Raw genomic sequence first — 20,709 nt, 5'->3', positions numbered from 1 at the left:
TGAGCAAGGGCAGGGACCGAACCTGCAACCTCATGGTTCCTAGTCAGATTCGTTAACCACTGCGCCACGACGGGAACTCCTGTGTTTTGTCTTTTTAGGATCGCACCTGCCGCATATGGAGGTTCCCAGGCTAGGGGTCTAATCAGAGCTGTAGCCGCTGGCCTATGCCACAGCCACAGCAATGCCAGATTCGAGCTGTGTCTTCTACACCACATCTCATGGCAACACCATATCCTTAACCCATGGCAACACCAGATCCTTAACCCACTGGCTCCTAGTTGGATTCGTTTGCACTGCACCACGATGGGAACTCCTAAGTAACAGTGCTTTAAAAAAAGAGCCAAATAAAACGAATTGTTTCTACAGCAGTAATTCCCACCTTTGATTCTATATAGTTATGAAAATTTCCATAATCATCTAGGTGAGAATATGGCTAATCATGTTAATCCAGAGTAAACCCCCTTCCCATAGACAGTGAGTTGGGCTGTTTTACACGTTTTTAAATCGACTGCTTTAATATCAAAGGTGGTACTCTGAAGGTGAAGGTTTAAAAACAGGGTCTATCACTTTACCAACTGTGTGACCTTGGGCAAGTTATCTAACTTTTGTTTCTTAATCAGTACCAAGAGTCTTAATAACCACTTTAGGGATAATGGTGAGAATTACATGAAGTATGTTATAGTCCCTAGCTCTCAGGAGACACCCAATAAAAGTTGTTTTCCCTGGGAGTTCCTATTGTAGCGCAATGGTAAGGAATCCCACGCAGATCCTGAATAGGCAGGTTCCATCCCTGGCCTTGTTCAGTGGGTTAGGGATGCCGGGTTGCTGTGAGCTGTGGTGTGGGTCGCAGACACGGCTTGGATCCCCTGTTGCTGTGGTTATGGTGTGGGTCCGGAGCTGCAGCTCGGATTGGACCCCTAGCCTGGGAACTTCCATATGCCACGGATGCAGCCCTAAAAAGCAAAAAAAAAAAAAGTTGTTTTCCCCTTTTCTTGTCTTTTTGCCTTTTCTAGGGTGGCTCCCACCAGCATATGGAGGTTCCCATGCTAGGGATCTAATCAGAGCTGTAGCCACCGGCCTACACCAGAGCCACAGCAACAGCAGTCCGCCAGAGCCACAGCCGCGTCTGCGACCTACACCACAGCTCACGGCAACGCCGGATACTTAAGCCACTAAGCAAGGCCAGGGATCGAACCTGCAACCTCATGGTTCCTAGTCGGATTCGTTGACTACTGAGCCAGGAAGGGAACTCCTGGTTTCCCTTTTCTATCACACAAAACCACACTGCAAAACCGAGTAGACACAATGCTAGGTCTTAACATCAATGCACGTCTTTTCCTGTCATGCCTTCTCGACCTCGACGCGCGGGCCCAGTCAACCTAAAAGAGAATGAATGAATCGAACGGGAAAGGGGGGGCTGCTTTCGTCCTGAGCTGTGCTGCACAAAAGCTGTCCTGCAGCTCAGCAGGGGGTCAGGCCAATGCCTGCACGGAGGGGCGGGCCCACAACTAATCTGGGCAGCGATCCCTGGGGCACTGCGGCTGCGCAGCGGAGGCATATGTCCCTTGGCCGCCACTGTAGCCGGGAGGTCGGCAGCGCGTTCCTATTGGCTTCGCGTTTTGGCGCCAAAGCGGGGCGACGGCGGAGGCGGTGTCTGAGCCGAGCGGCAGGAGCTGCAGGAACTCGGGCTGTGGTCCTGGGACCGCGGGCGTTTGTTTGGGAGCCTCGGGTGCGTAGGAGCCGGCACGTCCGCCATGCTCTGCGAGAAGGCCATGGAGCTGGTTCGGGAGCTGCACCGCGCGGCCGAGGGACAGTTGCCGGCCTTCAATGTAAGGGCTGGCGGGCGCTTCCCGGGCAGCTTCTCGGGGGTGCTCAGCCGGAGCGGGAGACGGGTGTGCCCGTGGTTCTCCGCGGTGGCTGTGGCCACCCGGGGTGGCCCCTAAGCTTAGACTGTGGGCTTGGGGCTTCCAGATGTGCGCGCAGGTTTGGCGATGGCATCTCGCCCCGGGGATGTGCTGGAGAGCAGCCGGGCCTGGGGTAGCCGCGGGCAGGCTCCACCCCCGCCTTAGCTCGTGGAAGGCTCCCTCCCTTGTAGGGCGGTCGGCGGAGGAGCGGGAGAGGGGTTGCTGGAGCGCTGGTGGTGTGTTCTACCCAGGAGGTGTGGACCGCAGTAGCTGGGGCGTGAGAACCGCTCGGGGAAGGAGCAGGCGGTGCGGACACCCTCGCCCTGCTAGGAAAGGGCGACCGGTGCGCTGTGTGCCGGCCACACTTGGGCTCTGGGTCCTGGAGACTCACTGTTCCCTCACAAGGCACTTTGGACAGAGGGGCGATTGGCTAACTTTGTGTTTTGACAGTAACTCTGGTAACACTTTGAGGAGTGGATTGGAGAGGAGAAAGAATGGTTCAAGGTGCTAATAATAAACCCAATGGGAGCTATGTATGGTCCGAACAGTCCGGTCAGCGGGCCCTGAGATCTGTCCTGAGACAGACGGGACTTGAAACTGCTGGAACAGGGGTGGAGACGGATGGGGTAACAGATGGGGGAAGAATCCGCCTTTGAGGAGGCTTTTCCTTCAGGTAGCGAGTTAACATTGGAGGTGAACCCAAAGAGTGTTTTGGGGAAGGTAAACGTTAAAGAGCACCTGGTCTGACAATCACGTCATTTACAGATGAGGAAAGTATGGATCAAATTAAGAGACTTGTTTTGAACTTGTAGCACGTTGGGGTCAGAGCCTCAACTTGAACACAGGTTTCCTAAATTCCAGTCTGTCATCCTTTCAACTTTAGACAGTTACCTCATTTCCAAAGTTAGGAGGCCCCGTGGGAGGTTCAATAGAGATGCTGGAATGCGGAGGTGTGTAAGCTCTCAAATGCGGCTCCACTGAAGAGGGAAGACCAGGCCCTTTGGGGACCTGGTACATGTGAGGAAATGAGCCCAAGGCACAGAGACTGCCCACTGGTGCTCTTCAGATCCCTTTTTTTGCTCACATTTTAGGATAAATGTCAGGAGTGAACTTAGAAGTCCTTTTCTTGCAGTGGAGCCTGCCTCGGGTGGGGCAAGACGGTGACTGGCCATTCTGACACAGCTGAGCTAGGGCAGACCAAGAATTGATTTGACTGATCCCACACTCCCAGGACCCACACAGACTTCCAAGAATTATTCCTCTCAAGCAGATGATAGCTGGTTTAGAGCAGAGCCTCTGCCTTTTTCATTCCAGAATTCCTCATAATTATGTGCTGTGTTCAGCAAATTGGAATGATTACCCACTTTCTATATGCAGAACTGGTAATTGTTTTAAGTATTTAGGAAAATTATCTTGGGTTCCTAAGGGCTTGCATTGGGAGGTTGGAGCACAAAATGAAGCAATTCCTGCTGTACATTTTTTAAAAATCTAAATCAGAAAGCTTGTGTGTATCTTTACAAAATTATTTCACATTTATCTTTACCTGCAGATCTACTACTTATGCATGAGTTTCAGCTATTCTTTAAAATATTTGTGGTAAAAGGAACTAAGTTCTAATAGACCATACTTCTATAATCTCTTTTTAACCAGTTGATGGAAGGTAGAAGTCATGCTTACATTTTTCATCAGGAATTACTTCTTATATTTGAGCAGAGTTAAGTAGTTGATTTTGTGCTTCACTGGTAGTGCCAAAGCGCTTTTACTAATGAATATATTTTGGCTCTAAAAATAGATGGGTTACTGATCTTTTGTTTCACTTTGTTTTTGTTAGTATAGTGTTAGTGGCTTTTTTCTCCGTATTTTTAAATTGATTTACAATGTTTCAGGTATAGGGGTCACTATCCGTTGGATTGTTAACACGCTAATTGGGTAACATTTATGAGTTTTACATTCTAATATTTTTATCCTTCCAAGGGAAATTTTTAAAATTTGCCCAAAGTGGATAATAGAAAAATTCCTTTGACCTTTATTTTTTATTCTTGCAGTGTTTTTTCAGTAGTAACCTTTTAAGACCTTTTTTTTTGTCTTTTTTTGTCTTTTCCCAGGCTAGGGGTGGAACTTGAGCTATAGCCGCCTGCCTACGCCACAGCCACTGTAACATAGGATGTGAGCCGAGTCTTCGACCTACGCCATAGCTTACAGCAATGCCGGATCCCTAGTAAGGCCAGGGATCGAACCTGCAACCTCATGGTTCCTAGTCTGATTCTTTAACCACTGAGCTACGACGAGAACTCCCAAGACCACTTTCTAGTAAATAAATTATTTACATACTTTTGTCATGCATTATTGCTTCTATAAACTTGATTTTTTTGATCATTTTTATTGAAGTATAATTTATTTATTTATTTATTTTTGTCTTTTTAGGGCCACACCCTTGGCATATGGAGGTTCCCAGGCTGGGGTCCAATTGGAGCTATAGCTGCCAGCTTATGCCATAGCCACAGCAACACAGGATCTGAGTCGCGTCTGTGACCTACACCACAGCTCAGGGCAACACCAGATCCTTAACCCACTGAGTGAGGCCAGGGATCAAACCCACGTTCTCATGGATGCAAGTCGGGTTTGTTAACCACTGAGTCACAATGGGAACTCCTGAAGTATAATTTATATATAGCAAAATACACATTACAACAGAAATTTGAGTTTTACAAATGTATACAATTCTGAAACCGGCAACCCAATCAGGATTTCTTTATCCCAAAGATTCCCTTTTCTCCTTTGTAGGTATCAGCTCTCTCCTACTTGCAACTTTAGGCAACTATGGGTTTTCTTTTTGGACTACACATTATATTTGTTTTTTTAAAAAAAGTGTATTTCTAAATTCAGCCAGGAGTTGCAAACTTTTTTGTACAGGACCAGTTGGAAACATACAATGTGCATTCCTTTCTGTTGACTTCGTTTCTCAGTATAGAGTATTCAAGATTATTCTTAATCAGTATGTTGTTTTTGTATTTTGTTAGTAATTCATTTCTTTTTTTATTGTTGAAAAATATACATAACTAAAAATTTGCCGTTTTAACCATTTTTAAGTGTACACTTCAGTGGCATTATATTCACATTGTGCAACCATTTGGTCATTTCCAAAAATTTTCATAACTCCAAACAAACTCTATAATCATTAAGCAATACCTGCACAATCCTCTCCCCCCTCAGCCCCTGGTAACCTCTAATCTACTTTGTCTCTCTGAATTTGCCTATTCTAGACATTTCAGATAAGTGGAATCATACAATATTTGTCTTTTTGTGTCTGGCTTATTTCACTAAGCATAATGTTTTCAAGTTTCATCCATGTTGCCTGTATCAGTACTTCATTTATTTATTTATTTTTGGGTAAATGATATTCCTTTGAATAGATATACCATATTTGGTCTAACTGTCCATTGATGGACATTTGGATTGTTTCCACTTTTTGGCTCTTGTGGATAATGCTGCTCTGAACATTTGTGTACAAGTTTTTGTATGAGCAAGTGTTCTCAGTTCTCTTAAGTATAGATATGTAGGAGTGGAATTGCTGGTAATACGGTGATTCTATGTTTAACTTTTTGAGGAACTGTCAGACTGTTTTCTACTGGACAGTTATCATTTTACATTCCTACCTGCAATGTGCAAGAGTTCCAGTTTCTCCCCATCCTCTCCATCACTTGTTATGATATCCATCCTAAGAGGTGTGGAAGGACTATGGCTTTTTGATAAGATATGCAAATCAAAGGTAAACTTTATGGATAAAATATTGCTACAGACTTGGCATTAATGAGTGTATCTGTAATTTTATATGTTCTAGGAGGATGGACTCAGGCAAGTTCTGGAGGAGATGAAAGCTTTATATGAACAAAACCAGTCTGATGTGTAAGTTGATAAGAAATATGATATTGAAATCAGATAATCTTAAATTAGTTTTTAGATATACTTGGTTTTTTTCCCATTGTCTGTGAGCCCAGTAGTGCCCTAGTGATACAGGACTAGAGTGGTTTGAGTTAATCACTGCTTTATCTGCTTTATCTGTGGGGATTCACATAGTGCCTGGCACATGGTAGAAGTTCTGTACACATTTGACTGCTAGGACTAGAAAGGAATTAGGGTAGACCTAAAAGAGATGAGACAGGAGTCAGTAAAACCCCAATAAGTGAAATATGTTGTTTCCACTGCTTCTTTTCAGTTGATGCCTTAGTGTGCATTAAAGGGAGAGTGGGCAGTTTGTATAAACTTAGCAGGGGCTGTAGTGACTTCCAGTAGCTTGAGTGCACTTTGCTGAGAAGTGCTACAAAAGGCTATAGCTGGGTAGGTGAGAGGGCTCTGGAGTTAGAGACTCTTTTTTTTTTTTTTTGTCTTTTTGTCTTTTGTTGTTGTTGTTGTTGTTGCTATTTCTTGGGCCGCTCCCGCGGCATATGGAGGTTCCCAGGCTAGGGGTTGAATCGGAGCTGTAACCACCGGCCTACGCCAGAGCCACAGCAACTCGGGATCCGAGCCGCGTCTGCAACCTACACCACAGCTCACGGCAACGCCAGATCGTTAACCCACTGAGCAAGGGCAGGGACCGAACCCACAACCTCATGGTTCCTAGTTGGATTTGTTAACCACTGCGCGACGACGGGAACTCCGAGTTAGAGACTCTTTAGAGCCCAGCATAGTAGTTGACACAGTGGAGAATTTGGGCTTAATGACAAACTTTATAGGGTCCTGTGATTTGGTTGAGAATAAGACAAGAGTACTAACTGCTGGATCAGAGGTGAGGTATTCAGACGTCAACCTGGAGAGGTCTGCCTACGATATGAGGTTTCATTTTTGGCCTCGTTAGATAGTATTTTCATCAGTCACTTGGACATAGACCTCAATAGCATGCTAGTAAGATTCGTGGAACACACAGAACAGGAGCATTTTCTAGTTATTGTGTTTGATAGGTACAGTTGGAATGAGGAACCGAACTGCAACAGGTCTGCAGCAAATGTAAGGGAAATATAAAGTCCTGAACTCAGGTTCCCAAGCCATTCATGTGTTCATTCAACAAGTATGTACTAAGCAATTATGAGCTAACAAGCAGATCTGGTGTTTGTTTTTTTTTTTGTCTTTTTAGGGCCGCACCCATAGCATATGAAGGTTCCCAGGCTAGGGGTCTAATTGGAGAAGTAGCCGCCGGCCTACACCACAGCCACAGCAACGCCAGATCTGAGCCACGTGTGCCCCCTACACTGTGGCTCACAGCAACACTGGATCCATGACCCGCTGAGCGAGGCCAGGGATTGAACCCACAACCTCATGGTTCCTAGTTGGATTCATTTCTGCTGTGCCACAATGGGAACTCTGGATCTGGTGTTTCAATCGTAAACAGCATAATCAAGATTTCTGCCCCCATAGCCCTCACAGTGTAATGCAGAAGGCAGATATACACCAAATTGGAATACAAGCTAAGAAGGAAAACAACACCAGGAGAGAGAATAATGAATTGAAAATATTAGTAGACAGAAGAATCAGGGATGTTCTCTCCAAGGAAGAGACACTTCAGCTGGGGCCTGAAGGAGAAGCAGGTTTTAGTGAGGCAATCATTGTGGACAGACAGTATTCTAGGTGGAGGAAAAGCATATACAGAGGCCCTGAGTCATGGAAGCATGGGATGCTCAGGGAATGATCCTTAAAGAAGGCCAGTGTGGCTGAAGTTTAGTGAGTAGGCAAAGGGTGACACCAGGGGAGATCAAGCACGTGAGGCAGGTGATGGCAGGTTTGTGTTTTAAAAGACCATCCTGGCTACTATGTGAGTAGTGGACAGAGTGGCTGAGAGGAGGGGGAGGTGTGCTGGACATGCTAGTGACAGGAGAGGTGAGCCGACCAGGGAAAAAGTGAACAGGTTCCAGACATATTTAGGAGGTAGCCTAACAGGCCTTTGTCTGGTAAGGGAATGATTTTCCTGTATTCATACCATATGGAAATTCATGATCCAAGTTCTGTGCCCTACCCCCCTAGTTTCTTTCTAGGGGGACAATCACTATTAGCACTATTTCTGCTTAGAATTATTTGTCAAACGAAATCTATTCCTATTTAATTACGCATGTGTAAATGTGAATTTTTTTCAGAAAGTTCTTATGTACTCAGTAAGGTACTCTGATGTTAGATTGGGTGTATTTTATTTTATTTTTCGTCTTTTCGCCTTTTCTAGGGCTGCACCCAAGGCATATGGAGGTTCCCAGGCTAGGGGTCGAATCGGAGCTGTAGCCGCCAGCCTACGCCAGAGCCACAGCAACACCAGATCCGAGCCTCATCTTCGACCTACACCATAGCTCATGGCAACGCTGGATCCTTAACTCACTGAGCAAGGTGATCAAACCTGAAACCGCATGGTTCCTAGTCGGATTCGTTAACCACTGAGCCACGATGGGAACTCCAGGTTGGGTGTATTTTATTTGTACTATTTCTTTATAACCCAACATTCAGAGTGGCAGAAGTGTCTAGAACAGATCTAGAAGATGTGATGAGATGGGACATAGGTTTTGCCTCTGTTTTCAGGGCCTGGAGCAGGCACATGCATTTTGTATTCATCTGGTTCCTTTTAAAACTCCAAAGTAGGAGTTCCCGTTATGGCTCAGTAGGTTAAGAACTCAACCTAGTCTTTGTGAGCATGTGTGTTCGATCCCTGGCCTTGCTCATTGGGTTCAGGATCTGGCATTGCCGCAAACTCCAGTATAGGATCTGATGTGGCTGTGGCTATGGCCTGCAGCTGCAGCTTCAATTCTACCCCTGGCCTGGGAACTTCCATATGCTGCAGTGGGGCCATAAAAAGGAAAAAAAAACCCTCCAAAGTAGATTCTTACTCATTCTGCACATCTGGCTTTGTTCCCCCTCTCTTTTTTATTGTGGAAAATATACATTACATAGAATTTGCCACCTTAACTTTTTTTTTTTTTTTTTGTCTTTTTAGGGCTGCACCCGTGGGATATGGAGGTTTCCAGGCTAGGGGTCGAATAGCAGCTATAGCTGTGGGCCTACACCTCAGCCAAGGCAACTTGGGATCCAAGCCACATCTGCAAGCTATACCATAGCTCACAGCAATGCTGCATCCTTGGCCTACTAAGGCCAGGGATGGAACCTGTGCCTTCATGGATACTAGTCAGGTTTGTTCCCACTGAGCCACGATGGGAACTCCTATACATCTGTTTCTTTTTCTTTTTTTTTTTTTTTACTGCACCCATAGCATATGGAAGTTCCCAGGCCAGGGATCAAACTGATGCTGCCACAGAGACAATGCTGGATCATTAACCCCCTGTGCCACAGTGGGGACTCCTATCTGGTTTTAAAATATGATGCTTGGAGTTCCTGCTGTGGTGTTAACCCCCTGTGCCACAGTGGGGACTCCTATCTGGTTTTAAAATATGATGCTTGGAGTTCCTGCTGTGGTGCAGAAGAAACGAATCCAACCATGAGGTTGCAGGTTTGATTCCTGACCTCAATCAGTGGGTTAAAGATCCAGTGTTGCTGTGAGCTGTGGTGTAGGTCACAGATGAGATTCAGATCCTACATTGCTATGGCTGTGGTGTAGGTTGGCAGCTATAGCTCTGATTTGCCCCTAGCCTGGGATCCTCCATATGCCGCAGGTGCGGCCCTAAAAAGCAAATAAATAAATAAATAAATAAATAAATAAATAAAATGTGATGCTTGTCTAATATCTACGGAGATGTCTATTTTATAGGGTAAAACCAAAATTTTCTCCCTCTTTATGTAAAGGACCCTGAAGTACAGAACATACACGTAGTTGAAGATCAGGAAATATTTGTTAGGAGTTCCGTCGTGGCCCAGTGGTTAACAAACCCAACTAGTATCCATGAGGACACAGTTTCATTGCTGTGAGCTGTGGTGTAGGTCGCAGATGTGGGTCAGATCCCACATTGCTGTGGCTGTGGTGTAGGCTGCCAGCTACAGCTCCGACTCAACCCCTAGTCTGGGAATTTCCATATGCTGTGGGTGCAGCCCTTAAAAAAAGAAAAAAAGAAAAAAGAAATATTTGTTGGTTGAGTGGAGGACCATTTGACTCTAGAATTCTTAGCTCACTTTCTTAGAATGAAGATTTGGAAGTATCACGAAAAGAGGACTCCATAGAATGAGAACGAGATAGGAGGAGTTCCCGTTCTGGCACATCGGAAACGAATCCCACTAGGAATCATGAGGTTGCGGGTTTGATCCCTGGCCTCGCTCAGTGGGTTAAGTATCTGGCGTTGTTTTGAGCTGTGGTGTAGGCCAGCAGCTACAGCTCCAATTTGACCCCTAGCCTGGGAACCTCCATATGCCACAGGTGCAGCCCTAAAAAGACAAAAAAAAAAAAAAAAAACCCAAACAAGACATGAGGCTGTAATCTTAGGCACCATGATACTTGCTCTCTTATCCCAGCTTAAAAAAGAGATACCCAGAAAGTGAAGAAACATGATGCTTATCTTTTGGAGACAAAGATTAATCAGTGTGAAAACACAAAGTGCCACATGGCTAAACAGGTCCTAGGCAAGTTAGTTAGATTTGGCTTTTTTATCTTTTAGCGTGTTAGCAAAAGCTCTGATGTGGAGGCAGTTGCTGTTTGTGTAGGTTAACCTACACATAAGTGGATGAAAACAAGCATGGAGTCAGTTGTCAGTGGGCTTTGAAAATTCTACTTATACTGAATTAGATATTCATTTCCTCCTTAAATGTTTTACCAGGAATGAAGCGAAGTCAGGTGGACGAAGTGATTTGATACCAACCATCAAGTTTCGACACTGTTCTTTGTTGAGAAACCAGCGCTGCACTATAGCATACTTGTGAGTGTCTCTGTTTGCTGGGGTGGCAGGGAGAAGGGGGAGCTCCCATGTGGTTTCCTAATTAAACATTTCAGGTGGGGAACAAATTCTTACATTTGTCTTTTTTTTTTTTTTTTTTTAAGCTTTTTAGGGCCACACCTGTAGCATATGGAGTTTCCCAGGGCTACAGCCTCCAGCCTATGCCACAGTCACAGCAACGAGGGATCCGAGCCACATCTGCAACCTACACCACAGCTCATGGCAATGCCAGATCCTTAACCCACTGAGTGAGGCCAGGGATCAAACCTGCAACTTCATGGTTACCAGTCAAATTTGTTTCCGCTGCGCCACAGCAGGAAGTCCTCTTAGATTTGTCTTTTATAAGCATTCTAAATTCTTCTCTTTTTTCCATTTAAACTTTTTTTTTGAATGGCCACCCCCATGGCATATGGAAGTTCCTGGGCCAGGGATTGGATCCGAGCCACAGCTGTGACCTGTGCCTTAGTTGTGGCAGTGCTGGCTCCTTTAACCCACTGCCCTGGGCTGGGGATCAAACCCTGTGCCTCCAAAACAACCCAAGCTGCTGCAGTTGGATTCTTAACCCACTGCGCCACAGCGGGAACTCCCATTTAAACACTTTTTATTGTGAAAAATTACAGTATTCGTAGAACTGGGAAATATTATTACAGATCCCCATGAAGCCATCATATAGGTTTAATAGTTCTTAACATTTTGCCATAACTGCTTCATCTTGTTTTGTCTGCTAAACCACTGTAGAACTTTGGGCATTTTACCACTGAATATTTTAGTATGCATCTCCAAGAAATAAGGACCTATGGACTTTTCTCATAGGACCATTGTGCCATTATCATTCCTAGAGAAATGAACATGCCTGCACAGCATCTGTCCAGTCTGTATGCCTGTTTTCCCCATTGCCCCAAAGATGTCACATGACATGACAAGTGGTTTGTCTGCCTCAGGAGCCAAATAAAATTCTGCGTTACATTTCAGTGGTTGTGAGTCTTGAGTCTCTCCTGATCAAAACAACTTCTGATATCCCTTCTGTTATGCCATCTAATACCTTGTTAACGTCCTAGGTATGACCGATTGCTTCGGATTAGAGCACTCAGGTGGGAGTATGGCAGTGTCTTGCCAAATGCCTTACGATTTCACATGTCTGCTGAAGAAGTAAGTTAAAAGTTAGCACTGTTGTTCAAGCTTATGAATTTGGAAACTGGCTGAGGTTCTGGCATTGTTGTGTAATAGTATCTACAGTGTTTCTCACATTTGTTTTTCAGTAGTTTTAGGTCTTTATTTAGTTTATACTGAGAAAGAATGGCAGGAATAATCCTAAATAATATATGGAAAACTCTTATCAAAATAAAGGGTCTCGGAGAGTTCCTGTCCTGGCTCAACAAACCCAACTAGTATCCATGAGGATGCTAGTTCAATCCCTGGCCTTGCTCCAGTGGGTTAATGATCCAGTGTTGCTGTGAGCTGTGGTGTAGGTCACAGACTCAGCTTGGATCCTGAGTTGCTGTGGCTGTGGTGTAGGCTAGCAGCTACAGCTCTGATTTGACCCCTAGCATGGGAACCTCCATATGCTGTGGGTGCAGCCCCAAAAAGACCAACAACAAAAAAAGACAAATATAGGATCTCATTATGTTACTTGTTATTGATCCATCAGTAGGATTAAAAAAACAGGCATTGTTATTTGGGGATTTTCCATAAAATTTGTGTGTACGTACTTTCCTCATCAATGTGAATAGAGTTGATTTACAATGTTGTGCCAATTTCTGCTGTACAGAAAATTGACCCATTCACTTAATAGCTTATAGCCTTTTCAAATGACAGTATACTTATACAGTATACTTAAAGCTTTGTCAAATGACAGTGTACTTAAACAATATACTTAAAGCCTTGTCAAATGACTATCTTTATGTTGGCAGATGGATTGGTTCAATCATTACAAAAAGTCCCTTGCTACCTACATGAGGTCACTGGGAGGAGATGAAGGCTTGGACATCACACAGGATATGAAACCTCCCAAAAGCCTATACATAGAGGTACGTATACTTTTTTAAAATGGATTTTTCTTTTTTCTTTTTTAAAATAATTTTTTTATTATTAAATTATAGTCGTGCCATAGGTGTCACTGTAAAAAGCAAAAAAAAAAGCATAGTTAATTTACAATGTGCCAATTTCTGCTGTACAGCAAAGTGACCCAGTCATATATATTTATATATGTGTATATATGTGTGTGTGTATGTATATATATATATATGTATATATACACACACATTCCCTTATATTATCTTCCATCATGTTCTATTACAAGTGATTGGATGTGTTTCCTTGTGCTATACAGCAGGACCACATTGCTTGTCCATTCTAAATGTTTACATCTAGTAACCCCAAACTCCCCATCCATCCCACTCCTTCCTCCCTCCCCCTTGGCAGCCACAGTCTGTTCTCCATTTATGTGAGTTTGTTTCTGTTTTATAGATAGGTTCGTTTGTGCCATATTTTATTTTATTTTATTTTATTCATTTTATTTTGTTTCGTTTTGTTTTGCTTTGCTTTGCTTTTTGCTTTTTGCTTTTGAGGGCCACACCTGCAGCATATGGAAGTTCCCAGGCTAGGGTTTGAATCAGAGCTGCAGCTGCCACTGAACCTGCTGAGCAAGGCCAGGGATCGAACCTGCATCCTCACGGATCCTGGGATTCGTTTCCTCTGTGACACAATGGGAACCTCATTTGTGCCGCATTTTAGATTCCACGTGTAAGTGATATCATATGGTATTTATCTTTCTTTTTCTTACATCACTCAGTATGAGAATCTCTAGTTGCATCCATGTTGCCGTAAATGACTTTATTTTGTTCTTTTAATGGCTGAGTAGTATTCCGTTGTCTATATCTACATCTTAATCCATTCATCTGTTGATGGACATTTAGGTTGTTTCCATGTCTTGGCTATTGTGAATAGTGCTATGAATATACTCGTGCATATGATTTTTCTTAATGCATAGACTGTGCTAACTTTTGTTTTTTGGGGTTTTTTTTGTCTTTTTATTTATTTATTTTTTTGGTCTTTTTGTGGAGCTCTGACTTTTGTCTTAAGAAAAGAGGTATATGAGTATATATTAGTTTATGCAGGCATACCTTATACAATATAACCATCTTGTAGGTTTGGTTTCAGACCCACGATAAAGCGAGTATTTAATAAAGCAAGTCACACAAATTTTTTGGCTTTCCAAGGGCATATACAGGTTATGTTTACACTATACTGTAGTATATTGAGCATGCAATAGCACATACATGCTGTATTGCTAAAAAATGCTAATTGCATCTGACAATGCAGGGTTGCCACAAACCTTCAATTTGTAAAACACAATCTGAGAAGCATGATAAAGTGAAGCACAAAAAAGAAACATAAACCCAAACCAAAAATTTTACCTGCCGGGGGTGGCAGGAATAGAATGGAACAGCTAATATTTTCTGATTGTATCTGTTGTAAAAGTTTGAACTTTTGGAGTTCCTGTTGTGGCTCAGCAGTAACGAACCCCACTAGTATCCATGAGGATGCACGATTGACCCCTGGCCTCGCTCAGTGGGTTAAGGATCCAGCGTTGCCGTGAGCTGTAGTGTAGGTCACAGACGCGGCTTGGATCTGGCATTGCTGTGGCTGTGGTGCAGGCTGGCAGCTGCAGCTCTGATTTGACCCCTGGCCTGGGAACCTCCATATGCCATGGGTAGGGCCCTAAAAAGACAAAAAAAGAAAGAAACAGCCTAATACTTTCCTGTGGGTATATATATATATACATTCCCCCTCTACTTTTTGGCTGCTGCACGTTAAAAAATGATATAGATAAAGCATTAGTTTTTCCTTTCAGGTGCGGTGTCTAAAAGACTATGGCGAATTTGAAGTTGATGATGGTACTTCAGTCCTATTGAAAAAAAATAGCCAGGTATTTATTGTTTTAGAGACTTTAAATTTTGTAAGAAGAGTGTTAAGTGATGGAAATGTTGGAACCAGTAGCAAAATAAATATTACCTTGTAGTGATCATTTGTATTGTAGGAATTATGTTTAAGATACTCTTTTTATCCTTTTTCCTAATTATAAAGACTTGAAGCAAATGTTGCATATTGTAAGAAAAAGTTAATTATCGTTGATATCCTTGAACAATGCTCAGGGGTTAGTGCGACAGACTTACCTCATCCCTCACAGTCAGATATCTGAGTGCTTCCACCTCTGCCTCAGAAACGAAGGGATTGATAAATGACTCACCCAAGGGCCAGAAGCTAAAACAGTTTGAATAGAATTAGGACCCGAGCCCTGTTCTTCTGGGATCTAGACCACCTATTGTGATCTCTCATTGAACACACACTTTTCCTTACACCAAGTCAATTTAAAGATCTGTAAAATGAAAATACAGGTACTATATATAGAAAAAAAATCCGTGTATAAGTAGAGCCACACAATTCAAATCCTTGTTGTTCAAGAGTCAGGTATAGTTTACTAGTGTATTGACTGAAATTTTTTTTTTCTTTTTTGGCCGCCCTGTGTCATATTGAGTTTCCAGACCAGGGATCAGATCCAAACCGCAGTTTCGACCTAAGCCACAGCTGAGGCATCACTGGATCTTTTAACACACTCTGCCCAGCCGGGGATTCCTGGCTAGGGATTGAACCTGCACCCTGTGCTGCAGAGAAGCTGCCCATCCCTTTGTGCCACATCAGGAACTCCTATGCTACACTTTTTTCTTCTTCTTTTTTAGTCTTTTAGGGCCACACCTGCAGCATGTGGAAGTTTCCAGGCTAGGGGTCAAATTGGAACTGTATTTGCTGGCCTACATTACAGCCACAGCAACATGGGATCCGAGCTGCGTCTTAGACTTACATCACAGCTCACGGCAACACTGGATCCTTAACCCATTGAGCGAGGCCAGGAATCGAATGTGCATCCTCATGGTTCCTAGTCAGATTCATTTATGATGCGCCACAACAGGACCTCCTTACACTGCACTTCCTAATGCACTGTTTTTCATTTTTACCCAAGTATCTCTGTTTGGCTTGTCTTTGAGATTTCTTTGGTCACTTGTGAGCTTGGGCAGTCTTCCAGCCTCGCTTCTGGAGTTCAGTAAATGTTCACTTCTGTTTTAAGACCTGGTGTTTTGGGAGGGAGTCAGACAAGGAGACTCTTTTCCACCTCAGAATGAGAACAGCGTCCTCAGGAGATGAGGAGGCTGAGCCTTAGCTGGGCATCGGCATTTTCACACAGCATGTGACCAGTGCCCATACCACAGGTTACAAGGACTTGTCCTTGGAGAACATGGGAGAAGAGCTGCACTGTTAATAGAAGAATGACTGTTCACTGAGATCCTAGAAGAGGTTAAGGGAGGAGACGCTCCTGCCATTGACCTCCCTAATGAGCTGTGGGAGTCTCACCCACCTGGGCTTTCTGTGCATAAACTTTATTTACTTTTTTATTTATTATTATTATTATTATTTTGCTTTTTAGGTCCACACCTTTGGCATATGGAAGCTCCCAGGCTAGGGATCGAATTGCAGCTGTAGCTGCCGGCCTACACCACAGCCACAGCCACAGCAATTCCAGATCCAAGCTGCATCCTTAACCTACACCACAGCTTGCAGCAATGCCGGATCTTTAATCCACATCCACTGAGTGGGGCCAGGGATCAAATCTGCATCCTCATGGATACTAGTCAGGTCATTACTGCTGAGCCACAATAGGAACTCCTCTGCATAAACTTTTTTTTTTTTGCTTTTTAGGGCCACATCTGCAGCATATGGAGGTTCCCAGGTTAGGAGTCGAATTGGAGCTATAGCTGCTGGCCTACACCACAGCCACAGCAACACCAGATCCAAGCCACGTCTTCGACTTGTGCCACAGCTCACGGCAACACCGGATCCTTAATCCACTGAGCGAGGCCAGGGATCGAACCTGCAACCTCATTGTTCCTAGTCGGGTTTGTTTCCACTGCACCACAACGGGAACTCCTGTGCATAAACCTTAAAACACAAGCACTAAGGAAAATACCTACTAGAGTTCAGAAGTTTTCAGTTAGATTTAACTTAATCGGACTATGAATTTCTTTATAAAATTCAGATTTCAGTATCGCTCTAAGTGGCATCAATTTCAGTTGATTAAAATAGCAAATATACAGAGTTCCCCAGTGGCTCAGTGGGTTAAGGACTCAGTGTTGTCACCGATGTGCCATAGATTCGCTCTCTGACCCTGGAACTTCCACGTACTGTGGGCGTGGCAAAAAAAAAAACCCCAAAAAACCACAACAACACAAAAATAGCAAATATACTTAAGTTTAGCTTTTAACTACTTAGCTGTTGGAGTTTGAAATATACATAACGAGTTGCCACTTTGTAATGACATATGATGTAATGTAAATTTCTTTTCCTTCCTTTCTCTTCCTCCCTCTCTTCCTTCAGCATTTTCTACCTCGTTGGAAGTGCGAGCAGCTGATTAGACAAGGCATTCTGGAGCATGTGCTGTCATAACCTCACTCGCCCATTGCCGCCAAGGCCCCACCCTGTGGTACGAGGGTGGAGCCACCCAAGGACACTTCTCCACTTCTCCCAGGCCCAGTGCCCTTGCCCTTTGGTTTTAAAAGTTACAGATATTCTTTAAGATAACCAGGGATGCTTGGCAGAGGAGCATGGTTGGTTTTTCTTTTTTCATTTCATTTGAACCTTAGTTTCTCTTTAATTTCCAAATAGAATTCCATAACTTCCCATGGTAAACATATTTTTGAATCTATGTTGTATGCTTTGGTCATGAGATTTGAATTCTTGCCCTTGAGAGGCTCCACATCCCACCTGCTGTCCATAGCCCTCGAGGCTGGGAAGTCCAAAATCAAGGCTCTAGCAGATTCTGCCCAAAGAGAGTGCTTCCTGGTTCGTAAACCACCACCTTCTCACTCTGTCCTCGCAAGGTAGGAGTGGTTTCTTTTCCTCTTGTACAGAATTCTCCTGTGTGTGGTAATTTTTGTCTATAATCACAACATTACTACAGTTCCTAAAATACTAGAGTGTGTTTTTGTTTAATCGAAATAAGCATTTATTACCTTTGAATCTCTTTTAAACAACAAGGAGGAGTTTCACCTGGCTGTACCAGGAGACAGGTTGCTGTAGGTCTTGTGTTATTTCTGGTGGTGTGCATTGTGCAAGCTGGGGAACTAGGTTGCTGCAATCCATGTTTTCTGATCACATAGGCAGATGGAGAGGATGGTCTAGAAAATTTCCCATGTATTTAATGTTCAGTAACGAACTGACTTATCATATGGCTCTTTGGGAAGAAAGGATGGATGCAATGGATTTTGCGCATTTCCAGCAGTGGTGGCTGGTCTGGCTCCTGCCTGTCTGTGAACTTGTGGGATGCACACCAGGATCTCCACTGTGGAAAGGGAAATTGAAATCGGGGCTAGAATGGAATCTTGCAGTTCCTCCCCCCAACCCAGTCACATTGACCAGAAAATCACAGGAAGAACTGGTCAGCAAGTGGAGGGCAGTTTCTCCTGCCCAGTAAACTGTAAGTGGCTGGCAGGCACTGGAGAGACATAGAGTGGTCTTGCCTCATGGTCAGTGCCTTTTCCCCAGGTATCCTCCATGACAGCCCAGTAATTCCATTTCTTTTTAAGTGTTTTCCTCATTACTTTCTAGTTTTTGTTCCTAATGTGAATAGAATCTATTACATTTTCTAACTGGTTTTAATACATATAAAACACTATAAATTATGATGATGTGGTCACATTCCTGTGTAAACCTCGTTTCTTTTTCTTTTTTCTTCTTTTTTTTTTTTTGGTTTTTAGGGTCGCACCCACAGCTCATGGAGGTTCCCAGGCTAGGGGTCAAATCGGAGCTGTAGCTGCTGGCCCATGCCACAGCCACAGCCACGCCAGATCCGAGCCATGTCTTCGACCTACACCACAGCTCACAGCAGTGCCGGATCCCTTAACCCACTGAGCAAGGCCAGGGATCAAACCTGTGTCCTCGTGGATACTAGTCAGATTCGTTTTTGCTGAGCCATGACGGGAACTCCTTATTTCTTTTTCACATTGATTTTGTTTTCTAGAACTTTCAGGAAAATATTGACTACTGCTGGTAATAGCTGGCAATTTATCCTTCTCCTGACTTGATTGGAATGCCACAGTCTCAATCTCTCTGTGCCATAGTTCTCCAGGGAAAGTACCAAAACTTGTAGCCTCCCTCAGTGCAACTTGAAACCTCAAAATAAACTCAATACCATAATAAAACAAAACAGTGGCAATTAACAAATTGGATCTTTCCAAGTTCACTTTTGGAATTTGAGTGATCCTATATGGTTTCTCACTTAACTCCCCAAAGTTATGAATTTCACATATAGGGTTTTATTGTTGAATTATCTTACATTCCGTTTTTAAGATTCTTTTTGACCCTGATGTGTTAACCATTCAGTGAACTGCAAGATTTCGTTTGCGGTTATTTTATTGGGGGATTTTGCAACTGTGAGTGATGTTGGTTTACAGAGTTTGGGAATAGAGGAACGTGTGCATTCACGTATGTGTCTGTGCTTTGTTAGTGTTTTCAGTTAGTCTGTTCCTATGAAACAAGCCATCCAAACTTAGTAGCTTTAAACCACACCATTTTATTAGCTCAGCAGTTCTGTGGGTTGACTAAGCTTGACAGGGAGGTTCTACAGGATCTTGCTTGAGGTCCCTGATGCAGTTGCATTCAGATGGTGGCCTGGCTGGGATGGCTGAGCCTCTGGTTTCTGTGTGGCCTCTCTTCATGTGGTTCTTTCCAGCCAGCTGGCTGGGCTTCTCACTTGGCAGCTTGGGACTCCTGCAGGGTTAAGACGTGGATGTGGGTGCTGCTAGTTTCCTGAAGGACTAGGCCTGGGGCTGGTGTGGATGTTGCCAGTTTCCTGAATGACTAGGCCTGGGACTGGTGTGGATGCTGCCAGCTTCCTGAATGACCAGACCTGGGACTGGTGTGGATGTTGCCAGTTTCCTGAATGACTAGGCCTGGGACTGGTGTGGATGCTGCCAGCTTCCTGAATGACTAGGCCTGGGACTGGTGTGGATGCTGCCAGCTTCCTGAATGACCAGACCTGGGGCTGGGGTGAGCATCACATCTGCACATCCAGTCAGTTAATACAGTCATAGGTGCCCAGATTCAATGAAGAGGCCATATGAACCACATGAAGGCTGAACAACAAGGGACCCCACAGTTAGAGGGGTGTCAGTGTTCTGCGGTTTGTTCTTAGTGGTGCTTGTTCCTTTATTTTTAGTACAAATATAACTTTTAAAATAGCATTTACTACTCAGCCATAAAAAAATAATGAAATAATGCCATTTGCAGTAACATGGATGCAGCTAGAGATTCTCATACTAAGTGAAATCAGAAAGAGAAAGACAGGTTGTGGGATGGAAAGCCTATAAAATTGGATTGTGATGATAATTGTACAACTATAAATGTAGTAATAAAAAATAAAAATTAAGAGAGAAGGAAGAGAAAGACAAATACCATATGAAATCACTTATTGTGAAATCTAAAATATGGCATAGATGAATCTACCCACAGGACAGAAATGGACTCACAAAGAGAACAGACTTGTGGTTGTCAAGGGGGAGGGGGAGGAAGTAGGATGGACGGGGAGTTTGGGGTTAGTAGATGCTAATTCCTGCACTTAGAATGGATAAGCAATGAGGTCCTTCTGCGCAGCACAGGGAACTATATCCAATCACTTGCGATGGAACATGATGGAACATGATGGACACGTGTGTGTATGTGAGTGTGTGAATGACTGGGTCACTTTGGTACAGCAAAAATTGACAAAATATTTTAAGTCAACTATAAGTAAAAACTTAAAAAAATTGGAGTTCCCGTCATGGCTCAGTGGTTAACAAATCTGACTAGGAACCATGAGGTTGCCGGTTCGATCCCTGGCCTTGCTCGGTGGGTTAAGGATCCGGCAT

At 43.7% G+C, this 20,709-nt stretch overlaps 1 protein-coding gene across 1 annotated transcript; it reads left to right on the top strand.

Moving 5' to 3' along the window:
• The first annotated feature begins 1,608 nt into the window (after nt 1-1,608).
• On the top strand, nt 1,609-17,774 carry GINS1 (GINS complex subunit 1). Its single transcript, XM_047771560.1, has 7 exons — nt 1,609-1,829; nt 5,746-5,810; nt 10,637-10,735; nt 11,812-11,902; nt 12,664-12,780; nt 14,607-14,681; nt 17,183-17,774. The coding sequence occupies exons 1-7, from the start codon at nt 1,755-1,757 to the stop codon at nt 17,249-17,251; spliced, it is 591 nt and encodes a 196-aa protein (XP_047627516.1). The 5' UTR covers nt 1,609-1,754; the 3' UTR covers nt 17,252-17,774.
• The last annotated feature ends 2,935 nt before the right edge of the window (nt 17,775-20,709 follow it).

The sequence above is a fragment of the Phacochoerus africanus genome, chromosome 3 (genome assembly GCF_016906955.1).
Source record: "Phacochoerus africanus isolate WHEZ1 chromosome 3, ROS_Pafr_v1, whole genome shotgun sequence".
In the NCBI taxonomy this organism is placed as follows: Eukaryota; Metazoa; Chordata; class Mammalia; order Artiodactyla; family Suidae; genus Phacochoerus; species Phacochoerus africanus.
Note: the sequence above shows the minus strand (reverse complement) of the source record. Positions and strands in the feature narration are given on the sequence as shown.

Bases quoted from the DNA above. Each gene is read 5' to 3' on its own strand.
- GINS1 (XM_047771560.1), top strand. From the start codon at position 1,755: ATGCTCTGCGAGAAGGCCATGGAGCTGGTTCGGGAGCTGCACCGCGCG. The intron at 10,736-11,811 runs GTGAGTGTCTCT...TTAACGTCCTAG, and splicing joins CGCTGCACTATAGCATACTT to GTATGACCGATTGCTTCGGA. The intron at 11,903-12,663 runs GTAAGTTAAAAG...TTATGTTGGCAG, and splicing joins TTCACATGTCTGCTGAAGAA to ATGGATTGGTTCAATCATTA.